Source organism: Talpa occidentalis, unplaced genomic scaffold, assembly GCF_014898055.3.
Source record: "Talpa occidentalis isolate TD23 unplaced genomic scaffold, MPIMG_talOcc4v2.1 talOcc4.2, whole genome shotgun sequence".
NCBI classification, from domain to species: Eukaryota; Metazoa; Chordata; class Mammalia; order Eulipotyphla; family Talpidae; genus Talpa; species Talpa occidentalis.
Genome location: NW_023602073.1, coordinates 47937646 through 47951358, shown reverse-complemented (window position 1 = coordinate 47951358; position 13713 = coordinate 47937646). Strand labels below are relative to the sequence as shown.

The window sequence follows — 13713 nt, the reverse complement described above, 5'->3', positions numbered from 1 at the left end:
TTCTATCCCACAATGTAAAATATTGTCCACAGTTGTAGTCAAAGAAGAGGTGAAGGTGTGTATGGTGAGCTGAGCCCTTAATAAATGGCCTTAAGATCTGAAGATACAAAAATCACCATCATGAATGGAAACTGTCCAGATATTGACAAAGATGTACAACCTAAACAAGCCAGCTTGTGGACCATACACTTATAATGAGTTAATCCAGCCATTTGGAAACTCTCGTACATTGACATACAATTTGCTGTATCCTCTCAGCTCCAGCAGGAACAGTGAAATGGTGGGAATACTTAATCCATGGTAATGACATTAACAGTAAACAATTTCTTACAAGACTTGATTCTTTAAAAATTGTGGGTTTTGGGCCTCTCTGGTGGCCTAGGGGTTGTCTCAGTACTACCAAGAAGGTCCACTGCAACAGCCTGAGTTGGATCCCTGGCCAGCAACAGCCTGAGTTGGATCCACATGGCTCAGCAGACCTCTCCTGTCTTGCCTACTACTCCTCTTAGCAGTGTATTTCAGTATATCCACCTGTTCTGCACCCTACTCTGTTTCCAGCGAATCTTCTCACCCCTACTCCTTGACACCTCTGGCCTTCACCCCAGTTCTACTACACAAAATTTAAAAAAAAAAATCTCTAAAAAATATGTGGATATTTCATTAGGGAAATATAGGCAAATAATAACTCAGTGTTGCAATGAGGAAATAAAGGATAAAAGCTCTAAGATTTGTTACTATCAGGAGAATTAACAGTCTGTCAGAAGATGTCACCTTCTGGCCATGTGGTAGATACATAAATGGTGTAAAAAAGTCATAATCTGCAGCATCAAGTACAAGATCCATCACAGACTCATCAAACAGCAGAGGCTGGGGACCCAGTGGTGGTGCAGGTGCAACAAGACACAATGGGGGACTCAGTCAGCAGGAGTCAGGCTTTGTCGACAAATGAGCCTGATGCCAAACTAGAGAGGGTCAGCCCACTATCCAGCGCTGTGGGCCAGGAAGCCTGGGCTGGATTGCAGCACTGGTCAGCAATAGGTGCGGCTTGGTGGAGCTCAAGGGTTAGTTTTGAACTTTGGCTTAATCTGGCCCTTCGTTCGCTTTCTCTACATCCATATATAAGTATTTCTCTTTTTTCTTTTGACTTTTCCCTCTTCCATCCATGTTGCCGCAGTGGCATGAGTTATGTTTTCTGAAACAGTGGATGCTGTTTCATTATACAGGTACATATATCACCTGTATATGTACATATATGTATACACGTAATCCCAGCTTCTTCTTGATTTGTCACCTGTTTGGGGCATTTAGGTTGTTTCCATAGCTTGGCTACTGTAAATATTGCTGAGTGGTGACGGGAGTGCAGGTCCCTTCACAGGAGAGTATTTATCATCTGTGAGTAGATCCTCAGTGCGGAATTGCTGGGTCCAATGGCAGAACGAACCACATTTACTCTTTTAAGAAATCTCAATACTGTTTCCATAGGGCTGGCTCAGTCTATATCCAAAAACAACGTAGAACTGTCCCCTTTTTTCCACATCCTTGCCAGCACTTGTTTCTGGTCTTTTGGATATGGGCCATTCTCGCAGGTCTGGAGTAGTTTAAACCAGGGGATCATAAAGCCACAAAATGTGGGCAAAAATACATCCTGTAACACTCAGGGCAGCACAAGGCTGTCTCACACCAATGCAGAAAAATAATCATGAAGAAATTCAGGTGAATTGCCTGAGTGTTAACAATATCAATGGTCCACTGCACTCTCAAGATGCCCTTCTGAAAGCATCCCCATAATCTAGTCGAAGCCTCTCTGCCTGAACCCTTAAGCCCCCGCTGCAGTCCTCAAGGGTCTCACCTTTAGGGGCTGAGATACACTTCAGAGCCCTGGGCACTGCTGCTGCCCAGGGGGGAACACAACTAAACGTGGTCAGAGATGAGACCACAGGAGGAAATGATTAGGCTGACACCCCCATGGGCTCCATCTACACTGTTTCCAAGGACTCAGGGATCAAATTCTTGATCCAAACCTACCTGGAGCTTGAGTATAGCTTCTTCTTGTTCACCTGTGGGAAGAAAAATCATGTGAGACCACGGAGGAGTCAGGTCAGAACTCCTAAAGGAATCTTCTAATCCTGCAGAACGGGGAAGTTTCCAGAACTGTGACTAAAGACCCAGGTGAGAACTGGGAAAAAATAAAGGAGGTGAGGGGGGACTGGACCAAACGCCCTTTGGTCAACACACGTGAATGGATGGCACTTCCCATTAACCAGGTAGGGCAAGTTCTCCCCGGGACATGAAAGCCCCTAGTGGACAAGATCCCCCACTCCCTTCTCTACCTGAGCGCTTCTTCCTCCACATCACAGCTGCAGCCACCGCAGCTCCAGTGAGCACAGCTCCAAGGAGAACCAGGCCAGCAATAAGACCCCCGGTGGGGACAGAGGACTGAGGAGGGGGCACTGGAAGGGAAGGGAAGGTTAGACCCTGAGCCCCAGGCCTCCATCTTGACCCTCTGAAGGTCTCCAGATGGGCTCCTGATTCCTGTGAGTAGAGCTCAATGCCCACGTACCCCTTCTCACCCCATCTCAGGACTCGGGGCTCCTTCAGTCCCTCATGCTGCACACGGCACGTGTATCTCTGCTCCTCTCCAGAAAGCACCTCCACAGATGCCCACTTCTGGAAGGTTCCGTCACCCGCAGGTCTGGTCTCCACCAGCTCCATGCCCTGGGTCAGGTCCTCCCCATCTCGCTGCCAGGTCAGGGTGATGTCCGCAGGGTAGAAGCCCAGGGCCCAGCACCTCAGGGTGACCCCATGATCTGAGGTGGGGTGATGGGTCACGTGTGTCTTTGGTGGTTCTGAAGACAAGGGTAAGAACATTTACTCTTTGGATTTTCCATCCTGGACACTGAAGCAGCCTTACTGACCATCCTCAGAATGAACATGACAATAGGTTTGGAGGGAGGAAGCACAAAACCAAGAATCCAGCCTAGTCTGGGGAATCTGGGATAATCAGGTGAGAGCCCAGGGTAGGAGGATGCAGGTCTCTAAGGAGAACACAGACTTTTGCTCCTGACCTGGGTGGAGGGTGAAGGACACAGAAAGGCAGGAGTTAGATCCAAAAATGTTCTCAGACCAAAAACAAGACCTTGAAAGAGAAACTCAGGGTTCCAGGATGGCTGTTGGGTCACAAGGATCCAGGGAAGAGCTATTTCAGGATGGCCTCCCTCCCTCAGGAGAGACTGGATTCTTTAACCGTCCAGAAAAGTGGTGTCTTCTGGGAGAGTCTCTAGCACAGAACATGAAACGCAGGGGGCTCCTCCCTCTGCCCAGAAAGTAGGTGCTGTTGTGAGCTTTATTCCATTTTCCCTGCAGGGCTCCAGAAGAGGGGTGGCCTGAGGTCTTGTGGCCCCTCTTACCTGTGCGCAGCAGCACCTCCTTCCCCATCTCCAAGAGTCTGCGGAGCCACATCAAGCACTTGGTTCTCACACTGATCCTGATGCGCTCAGCCCTCCCCTGTGCCTCCCACTCGCGCTGGGTGATCTGAGCCACGGAGTCCGCGGGGGTCCAGGAGCGCAGGTCCTCGCTCAGGGAGATGAAATCCGCGCCGTCGTAGGCGAACTTTTCATACCCGCCGAGGAGATTCAGGTCTGGCCCCACTTCACAGCCAAACATCCTCTGGAGGGTGTAAGACCCTGAAACCCACCCCTGTGGTCAGTCCTGAGGTCACCCACGGTCATCCCGCCCTCCCATCCTGAATAAACCCAAACTGAAAACGAATGGGCAGGTAGGAATGTCCTGCCGGCTCTTCCCAGCGGAGGGGCTTAGCAGATCCACCAGCCTCGAGGGTCTGTCAACCCTGAGAGTCCGGACATTCTGGCCTTATTGTGGGACCTGACCCTGGCCCCGCCCCGCGAAGCTCACCGTCCTCGCTCTGGTTGTAGCGGCCGCGCAGGTCCCTCAGGAGCACTTTGAACCCCTGTGCGTTGTTCCTTTGGTTCTGAGTCTCCAAGTCCAGGTCCTCCTGCCCCACCTGCTCTGCCCAGGACACCCGCGGCTCCACACTCTGACCCGAAGAGTCGCTGTCGAACCGCAGGAACTGCGTATCATCCACGTAGCCCACAGCGATGTAGTGTGGCTCCCCGAGGCCAGGCCGGGACATCGTGGTGGAGAAATACCTCAGGGAGTGGGAGCCTGGGGGCAGGAGGGGAGACCCGGGCTGACCCTCCTCTCAGCACGGGCCCAGGGCCCAGGGAGATGGGCCTGGAGGGGAGAAAGGGGCGGGGCCGTGAGAGTGAAAAGGGGGGTGGGCCAAGAAGGGCCCAGACTCAGGGGACCAGAGCACTCAGGGGAGGCGGGAGGGACAGGAGGGGCCAGAACACAACGGGCCTTAAGGGGGTACAAGAGGTTGGCGGGAGATGAGCCTTTCCTGGGGTCCTGCACCCGCAGGGGGCTCCTTGCTCCTCCCTCCTGGAGCAACAGTGTCCAGCTGGACACGCACTCACCCGCCCGGGTCTCCATCAGGGCCAGGGGTCCCCAGAGCAGCAGCAGGAGGGTGAGGGGCATCACACCCCATCCAGGGGCCTGGGGAGAAGAAGTCCAGGAGAGTCCTTGGAGACTTTGTAACTGGAGCAGGATGATGCTAATTGTCTTCCTTGGAAACCCCCAGGAAATGGGGAGAGAAAATGGGGGTGAGTGTGGGGTCATCAAGGCTGCACCACCCCACAGAGCCTGTGAGAGGGAGACATGATGCTGTAACAGTGTGACATCCACAGAAAGGGGAGGCTCCAAATTCCCTTCCCCTCCTTAGGGAGGAGTGGATTTGGGCTGGGAGAAGCAGCAGCCTGGAGGAATGAAGAAAGTAGAATATTCCACTTTGGTACTGAAATAAAACTATACAGGTGGTAGTTTCTCAAAGGTTATTTGCAAAGTGAAACCTGAAATAATATGATGGAATATTTCCTATTCTGTAACATTTCATAGGCCTCTCTTGCATATTGGTTGGAACTTGTGCTAATGTTTGATTTTTTTAAGGTGATACATTGTTTCACTAAGTTACATAGATCTTTAGTGTTAATTATGCTGGAATCAAATGATTTAAAAAGTGTTTTTATTTTTATTTTATTTTAAGATGTATTTATTTATTTTATACAAGCACTGGGTACAGTCAGAAGCGCGGGAGGGTGAGAGAATTTACCAGAGCCAGAGCGGGGAGCAGAACAGGCAGAATGATGAAGTACACTGCTGAGGGGAGCAGCGGGTGGCAGGAGAGGTCTGTGTGCCATGTGGGACCCTCACTGGCAGCCGGGGATCGAACCGGCGCTGCAGATGCCACAGCAGCTTTGCAGCTCAGCGCTCAACCGCTGCGCCACCAGGGAGGCCCAAGTGTTTTATTTTTAGTCACAAATCCCCCCCCAAAAATTATCACTATAAGTGGTCAAGTAGTGATTTGTCATAATTCTGGTTTTCTCTGAGAGCTTATATTTTATCAGGCAAAATTACTATCATTTGCCAACTGTTGATTTTCTTCAAGAAACAGACATTCATTTTGAGGAAAGTGTCTGCTAATTAACCAAATTTAAATAACAGTTTTTGTCATTCATCCCTCAGGTAAGGATGGTGTTGCCCACAAATAAAAAGAGTCTAATTCACCTCATACAAATATTTTCCTCAGGACACAGTGCTTGGGAATGCCACAGAAGTGCTCTGTGTGTAATTCCAGTCAGCACCCCAGATATTTTAAAATGTGAAGTTGAGGATGAAACAATAATGAAGATAATTTTTTGATGCTTTTCCCAGGACATTTTCCAGTAAAACTGGCTTTAATATTTGTTCCTGCAGGCAAGTGCTGGTGAAGAAGCACTACTTCTGCAGTGGTGCTGTAAGCTCCACTCTTACTAAATTTTACCACAGCAAATGCCAAAATACTGAAAAGACAAATGGTGTCTTGAAAATAGTTTTACCTCAGGGATTCCCATGAAAGGTTCTGGGTGATTTCACGGGCACCAGAGACCACACTTTGAGAAATGTTTTTCTCAGGAAACCAGGGAACATCTCCCAAGTGTTCTCTGCCTTGCCTCCTCTTCACTTCCCAGAATCCCTCTCCCTGGCTGGCTCCTGCCTCCCCAAGCTGCCTCCCCTGCAGATATTGAGTAAGGGTGACAAAGACATGTGTAAACCTGACCTGCACCACGTAGTGAGATAGGAGGTCTTGTGAAAGCAGAGAAGCAGGAGCCCTAACACTATTATCAATAGTTTCAAGAGATGTAAAAAATATATATATATAAAATATATACAATAATATATTATATATAATAATATGTTATAATAATATCTAATATATTAATAGTATATAATATTAATAATATGTTAATAATATATGTTAATAATATATAAATATATACTATTTTAATATATAATACACATATTATAGATCATATATTAATATTATATATTATTAATATATTAGATATTATTATAATATTTTTATATATAATATATATAACTTATATATTATATAAATTATAATATTTTATAAATAATTATATTTATAATATAAATTTTAATAATTGTATATATTATATATATAACAATATTGTATTAATACTAATATATTATATATTAATAATAATATATTATATATGATAATATATTATATAATAATATATATTATATATATATATATATTTTACATCTCTTGAGACTATTGATAATAGTGTTAGAGCTCCTGCTTCTCTGCTTTCACAAGAAGACCTCTGCTCCTATCTCTCACCACGTGGCTCAGGTCAGGTTTACACATGTCTTTGTCACCCTTACTCAGTGTCCATCTCTCCCGACAGTGCAAGCTCCATGTCTCCAGGGGCCTTTCTCTGCTCTCCATTGTATCTGCAGGGCGGGCAGCTTGGGGAGGCAGGAGCCAGCCAGGGAGAGGGATTCTGGGAAGTGAAGAGGAGGCAAAGGCAGAGAACATATATATTAAAAACCAATTATGCATAAGGAAAACAGATTTTCTCTCTCCTCACAGCTGTCACTTCCACCCCTGACACACGTGTTCTGGCCCCATAAACCAGCCTGTCCCCTCTGCCCTCAGCCCCCCTCCATGTCCTGCTCCAGGACCCAACCATTTTGAGGAGGCCTGTAGCCTAATCTGCCTCCTGGTCCTGGCCCCATCCTCACCCTCATTTGCTCTTCCCCTCATTTATTATGCTCTGAAGACAGGCTTCCCCAAGATGTTCAGAAAGGGGTCTCCCAGACAGGCCATTTTGGCATGTGAATTATTTCCATATGCCAATTTTCATACTAGGCATGAAAATTTGGTGGTCTTAATAAACCCAAAATTAGGTTTATTACCAGAAACGAGTTTTGTACCTGAGAAACCTACCTATATGTCAGGGCAAATATAATTACAAAATATCTGGTCTTCATCATATAAGCCACCCTGTCCTTGCCATGTGATCCTCTCCTCTCTCCTGGAGGTCCCAGGCCCCATCTCATTCCTTAGCTCAGGAGACACACCCTCCCTCATTTCCACCACACCCCCGCACCGCTCCCGTACACATGGATTTCAGACACTCATTTACACGTAGATTCCCTATGCATATATAGGCAAATCTGGTTATTTTCTAGTACTAAAAAAAGAAAAAAGAAAAAAAAGGATTTCATAAAATTTCATGTGTTCAGAATTAAGTTATTAAAAATTAGATTTGATCATAGAAATGAATAAATCAGTAGATGAACTGGAATATTAAAGTCTCACTCCCAGTAAATAATGTGAATGGAAAAGAAATGACAAGCAGAGAGAAGACCTACAAGAAACTGAGTCTATTGATCAGGAGATTCCAACAAGTTTATAATACAAATGTCTAAAAGAATAGAGAGTGGAAACGATAAAAATTTAAGAAAATCCCTGAGCACTTACAGATAAAATGTCCACACTGAGTTTCCTACCCTGTTCCTCCTACAGAGGATGAGCAGCCCCACACCATGACCCGCTGCCAGGGACTTTCAGAAAGAGGCTGGAGAAGGACAGACCTTGGGGCCCTCAAGAGACAACTCAGGCCTAGAGGCCAGAAGCCCCTGGAGCCAGGCCTGCCCAGTCCTCAGGGGAATCCAGCCCAGACTCCATGTCAGGCCCAGGTGAGGGAAGCGCTGGGGGCACAGACATTCACTTCAGCTGCATGGTCTCAGGGGTACTGTCCACGTCCCTCCTCTAGTGGGCAAAGGGGAAACAAAGATGATGGACACAGAGAACAGGACACAGGAAAATCATCCACAGGGTAGTGGGGACAGGAGAGAGGCCAAGGGTGAGGTGAGGGCTCCAGGCCTTCAGCCCTGCCCAGGTGAGCAGGCCCTAGGCCCCGGCAAGCAGGACTGAGGCTGTGGGACAGGGGTCTGCCCAGGATGAAGTGGGCAGAATAGCTGGTGTGTGTGATATGTCAATGGAGATTCTCACCCTGAGGTGGTCTTGGGGGTGATTAGGAATGAGCACAACAGGAACTAAGCTAGTGCAGGAACAGGATACTTATAACTCCAGAGAAGAAAACTATCCTGGTCTAATCACTGCTCAGCTGTGACTGGCTCTCAAGTGGTCACAATGACGCAAACCCTGATCTACATGTATTTCAAAAAACTGCCAGAGGAGCCTCAGGGGGCAAATGCCTGTGCTGTGGATCTGAGGGGCCTCCTTCAGGGCCTCCTTGCCACTCAGAGGCAGCTCTCAAGGCCTGGGCAAGAGGCCTGGGCAGTGTGGGCAGGGACTTCTGCAAGGTCCTGGTTGAAGATTTGAATGTGAAGTAGAACAAGGGGCCCCAGCAAGGCTGTGGGGAAGAGAGCGACTGGGACCCTGGGGAGGAAGCCACAGCTGTCATCCAACAGAGGAAACAGAATGAGGAAGATAGTGACCAGATCCTTCAGAACAGGCCCCACATGGTCTATGGTACCCAGCCCTCAAACAAGAGGCGTCTCTTCTGAAAAAACACATGACTCTGGGGAAGGACATTAAAAATGTTCAACAGGACACGTCTCAACTGATGCCCGTGTTGGTAGAGATGGACCATCCCTACCAGCATCTACTCAGATGTTGGCATTCACTCTCATTGTCTACCTTGTTCCTGGCGTTCCCAAATAGCCAAAAATGCATGGCTAGCCACAAATTCTGACCTTTTATTCCTCAATTCAGTGAGTTTTTTTGCTTCTGGCTCACGAAGTCATAAGGATGCAAACCCTGGATCCTGGTGTGCATCTCAACAACCTGCCAGAGGGGCCTCAGGGGGCAAATGCCTGTGCTGTGGATCTAAGCGGTCACCTCCAAGGCCTCCTTGCCACTCAGCCAGCTCTCAAGGCCTGGGCAAGAGGCCTGGGCGGTGTGGGCAGCGACATCTCCAAGATCCTGGCTGAAAGATTCCATGTGAAGTAGCAGAGAGCAGGGTGACAGTCAGGGGCCCTAGAAAGGCTGCCAGGAAGATAATGACAAGCCTTCCTGGGGAGGAGGCTGCAGCTGTTCACCCAAGAGCCGAAGCACCAGGAGGAAGCAAGTCCCCAGGCCCTTTACAACATGCCCCCATGCTCTGTGGTACACAAACCGTGACACAGGAGACTGTCATGTGGAACAGCTTAGTGGTGGGTTCCATCCTCCAGGCTACCCAGAAAAATGAGTGGCCTCAGAGGCTTTGAAGGACAGGCTGGAGGCCTTGACCTGCCCCCAGAGTGTGGCCACATTTGTGGGAGCTTGGATGATCGTGTGCCTTAACTATTGTGTGTCTTTGCTTTGATTATTCTTTGCTTTGACTATTCTATTCCTCTCAGTGTGCAGAAACAGGGAAAGTTTGACATAAGGAACCCCTCAGGGCAAAAATCCTGGTGTGAGTGTCTATACATGCTGAAAACACTTATGGTGTTATGGTGAGAGCAGCATAAACACTAAGACTTTCCTTGACTTTTTCCCTTTCTTCCTTGACTTTTTCCCAACGTTGGCTGGGCCAGCTGGTTACGTGTCCCCCACATACTGGGCATTCCCTGTTTGCCTGCTGCTTCTTTGATCTTTTTTATTTTCTGTCTGATGCTAAATAAAAAAAACAGACTGCCCTGCCACCTGGGCTATGCTTTCATGATGTAGTCCCTCTAGGCTTCTCATTGTCCTGCACTGGGACTCAGTAATCCTTTTTCATCCTGAATCAGGGGTAAAGAGGGTCATAAAAGAGGCCACAGGGTCTCTGAGACCAGGGAGCCATCCAAAAGCCCCCAAAGGCCAAAAGGTCAAAAACCAACACCTAGAGTTATAGACCAATAAAGGACAGTGCCCAATAAGAGGACTGGTCACTGTCTGTGGGTCTCATCCACACGCACAATTGCAAGAGACCTCAGGCTCCCGGGACAACAACCATGGGGTTTATTTACAAACAGGGGAAACAGAGAGCTCAGTGTACCCATAAGTGGTGGCTGCCTCACCCAGGTACCAACAACAAACAGCTCTGAGATGCCAGGTCCCGGGCCTTTGGGGCTCCTCTCAGCCGATGTCAGGGACAGGACCAAGGCCCAGTCTGTGACAGAGTCCTTCAGCTTCTCTCCCTCCTTGGAGGGTGGCTGCTGGTGTTTCTTTTCTTTCCTTTTTTTTTTTTTTAAAGATTTATTTATTTATGCATACTAGAGCTGGGGTACAGGCCAGAGATGTGTGTGGGAGGGGGGGCGGTGAGAGGATTCAGCAGAGACAGAGCGGGGAACAGAACAGGCAGACTGACTGAAATACACTACTGAGGGGAGCAGTGGGCGAGTCAGGAGAGGTCTGCTGCACCACGTGGGTATCTCCCTGGCCAGGGATTGAACTTGTGCTACGGAGGCTGGGGACAGCTTCATAGGTTGTATCTTAACCCCTTGCTCCACCAGGGAGGACCCTGGTGCTTCTTTTATTCTTCCTCGGAGGCTGGGACCATCTTCTTTTCCTCAGGGGCTGGGGTCGTCGCTCCTTCCTTGGGGCTCCCTTGTCCTCTTCTCTCAGGGCTGGGGTCCTCATTTTCTTTTTCCGGGGGCTCCGGTAATCATCTCCTTTCCTTCAGGAGCTCCCTTGTCCTCTTCTCTTGGGGGGCTTTTCTCAGTTCCCCCCAACCCTGGCTTTTATCCTCTGTCACCCACAAATCTGATGGGACCAGTTAGCACCAACCAGCTCACCCCTGATTGGCCCATTACAAAGGGCAGTTACTGGGCTCTGAGGTGCAGCTGCCACAACTGCCTGTGGTGGAGCAGCAGGTGGAAAGGACATCACCGTCCTGCTGTTCCCACCGCTGAGACGGCTGGTTCCGATAACAATCCCCCCACCACACGTCCTAAGGAGACAGCTGGTGCCCCGTGTGAGGAACCCGGTGTGGGAACTGAGACTGACCTCTCCAAGCTGGACACCCACAAAAGGGAAGCCCCTCACAAGGGAAGGACATTACTTCACTCTGGTAAGGAGCACAGGCAGCAAAGGGCTGGTCTGCAGGCCTGCGGGGAGGCCAAGTTAGGTATTTCACCTGGAGGTTTTTTCCTTTTCTCTGCTTGTGTAACTGAGTTTTGCTTTGGTTTTAAACTATGGGGAATGCAATGGCATATGAAGAGAAGCAGCATAAATTACTATTACAGAAACTTTTAAAAGCAAGAGGATACAAAATAACCAAGCGCCAGCCCATAAATTACTTCTTTTTTTTTTTTTTTTTTTTTTTTAAAGATTTATTATTTATTTATTTGTTTGTTTGTTTATACATGCAAGCACTGGGTACAGTCAGAAGTGCGGGAAGGTGAGAGAATTCAACAGAGCGGGGAGCAGAGCAGGCAGAAGGACCGAAGTACACTGCTGAGGGGAGCAGCGGGCGGCAGGAGAGGTCTGCGTGCCATGTGGGACCCTCCTTTGGTGGCCGGGGAGCAGCCGGGGATTGAACTGGTGCTGCAGAGGCTGCGGGCAGCTTGGCAACCCAGCGCTCAACCGCTGCGCCACCGGGGAGGCCCCGAGCCCATAAATTACTTCTAATGGTTAGGTCCCCAAAAGGAGGGAGTTTAGATGTGGAAGCCTGGGAAAGGTAGAGCAGCAGTAGCTGAGGCAATCAGCGGGACCTGTGACAGTGTCTCCCCTTCCTGCGTGGAATCTCTGTCAATCAGCACCGAGACCTGTTCAAGGGAATAAAAAGATCTTACATCTAGGGGCCTCCCTGGTGGGACAAGGGGTGAAGATGAAACATATGAAGCTATCTGCAGTCTCTGCAGCACAAGTTCAATGCCCAACCAGGGAGATGCCCAACCAGGGAGCTACCCACGTGGTGCAGCAGACCTCTTCTGTCTCGCCCGCTGCTCCCCTCAACAGTGTACCTTTGTCAATCTGCCTGTTCTGTTCCCCATTTTGTCTCTGGTGAAACCTCTACACACACCCCACCCCCACACCTCTAGCCTGTAACCCTGCTCTTGTATGCATAAATAAATAAATCTTTAAAAAAAGAGAAATTACATCCAGAGGACCCAGGGCTTTCTGCCCCAACTTATCCTTCTCTACCCAGTCATCCGCCAGCAAATTTTGAGCCCCTCATAGAAGTCTGTTTTCATGAAGGATGACAATCGAAGGGAGAAATATTATTTGAGGAGCAGACCAGTGTCCTGGAAGTTTGCCATTTGCTGTTTTTAAAGAATTCAGAAAACTATTTCTGACAATAGTATTCAAAGTTCATTTACAAAACAAATTTTTGAAGCATAGAAAATGTGTATGAAATGACTGCATGGGATAGGAAAGTCCTTATCAAAATAGCACTAATCACAGCTATCTCCCCAACCCCCCAGTTGCGCAAGGGTTAAGTGCCAGTGCTATGGATCTATCAGCAGCCACTGTAGCACCGAGTTCAATCCCTGTTCAATCCCCGTCACACTGGCTGAGGCAAAAGATTAAAATGCTCTAAAATAAAGTGGGGAACACCACCCTGGCTGACATGTGTGGGGCGCTCCATTGTTCTCAGCTAGCAGCTGCCTGGACCTTTGCTCCAGTGCTGAGATCACTGGTATGTCCACCACCACCCAGCCATGGGGGCTGACTAGGTTTCTCCTTTTCATCTTGATATCTCTTCTGGCCAGTTCCATAGGTAGAAATTTCTATTTCTGCCATGCCTTCCACTATTAAGGTCTGTTTGGTCAGTTTAAAAAACGAAACTATCAAATTACTTTGGTCTTCCTAACAGGCTATGTAGGGTGCTTTATTTCTTAAGAGATAACATAAGACATCTTAATCTGTTGCCTCTCCTGTCCTCAAGGTCTGTAAATCAGATGCTTTTTTGTCTTAAGGAAACTGGTTCCCTGACTGGTTTGGACAAAAATGGAAACTTAAAAAGCAATTTTAGTTTTTTTTTTCCTGTTTATCTTTAAAACAATTGCTGCTTCTCTCTTTAGCTCCACCCTTCCTTGGGTGGGGCAGGGAACCTGGAATTTCCTCTTTCCCTGGGGACTAACTACCAGGTTATAATACTTTGCCTAAATGTTGTTTACTAAACAAAGTGCATGGTATTAAAAAAAAAGGAAATAAATCTGGTTTACTTTCAATGTTTATACCTAGACATTTCTTAACCAAGTTCTCTTCCAGGAACACAAATCTCTATATCTCTTTAAAAGGAAGTTTTGTTTTTCCTCAAAAAAGAAAAAAAAAGTCTTAACTTTCTTCCCCTGGTCCTAGCCAAAATCCAGATGACATCTAAAGCCAACTGGACAAACTACTCAGTCGCA

At 47.9% G+C, this 13713-nt stretch overlaps 1 protein-coding gene across 1 annotated transcript in view; it reads right to left on the bottom strand.

Annotated features, from left to right (window-relative positions):
- Nucleotides 1–7: 7 nt before the first annotated feature.
- Nucleotides 8–13713, bottom strand: part of LOC119253231 (patr class I histocompatibility antigen, A-126 alpha chain-like) — a 31383-nt gene continuing 17677 nt past the window's right edge. The window contains exons 2-8 of the mRNA XM_037520829.2: nt 4494–4642; nt 3913–4182; nt 3408–3683; nt 2571–2846; nt 2331–2450; nt 2026–2126; nt 8–1418 (exon numbers count right to left, since the gene is read on the bottom strand). Of these exons, the coding sequence (XP_037376726.2) occupies nt 1305–1418; nt 2026–2126; nt 2331–2450; nt 2571–2846; nt 3408–3683; nt 3913–4182; nt 4494–4554 (1218 nt within the window). The 5' untranslated portion in view covers nt 4555–4642 and the 3' untranslated portion in view covers nt 8–1304. The remainder of the gene's footprint in view (nt 1419–2025; nt 2127–2330; nt 2451–2570; nt 2847–3407; nt 3684–3912; nt 4183–4493; nt 4643–13713) is intronic.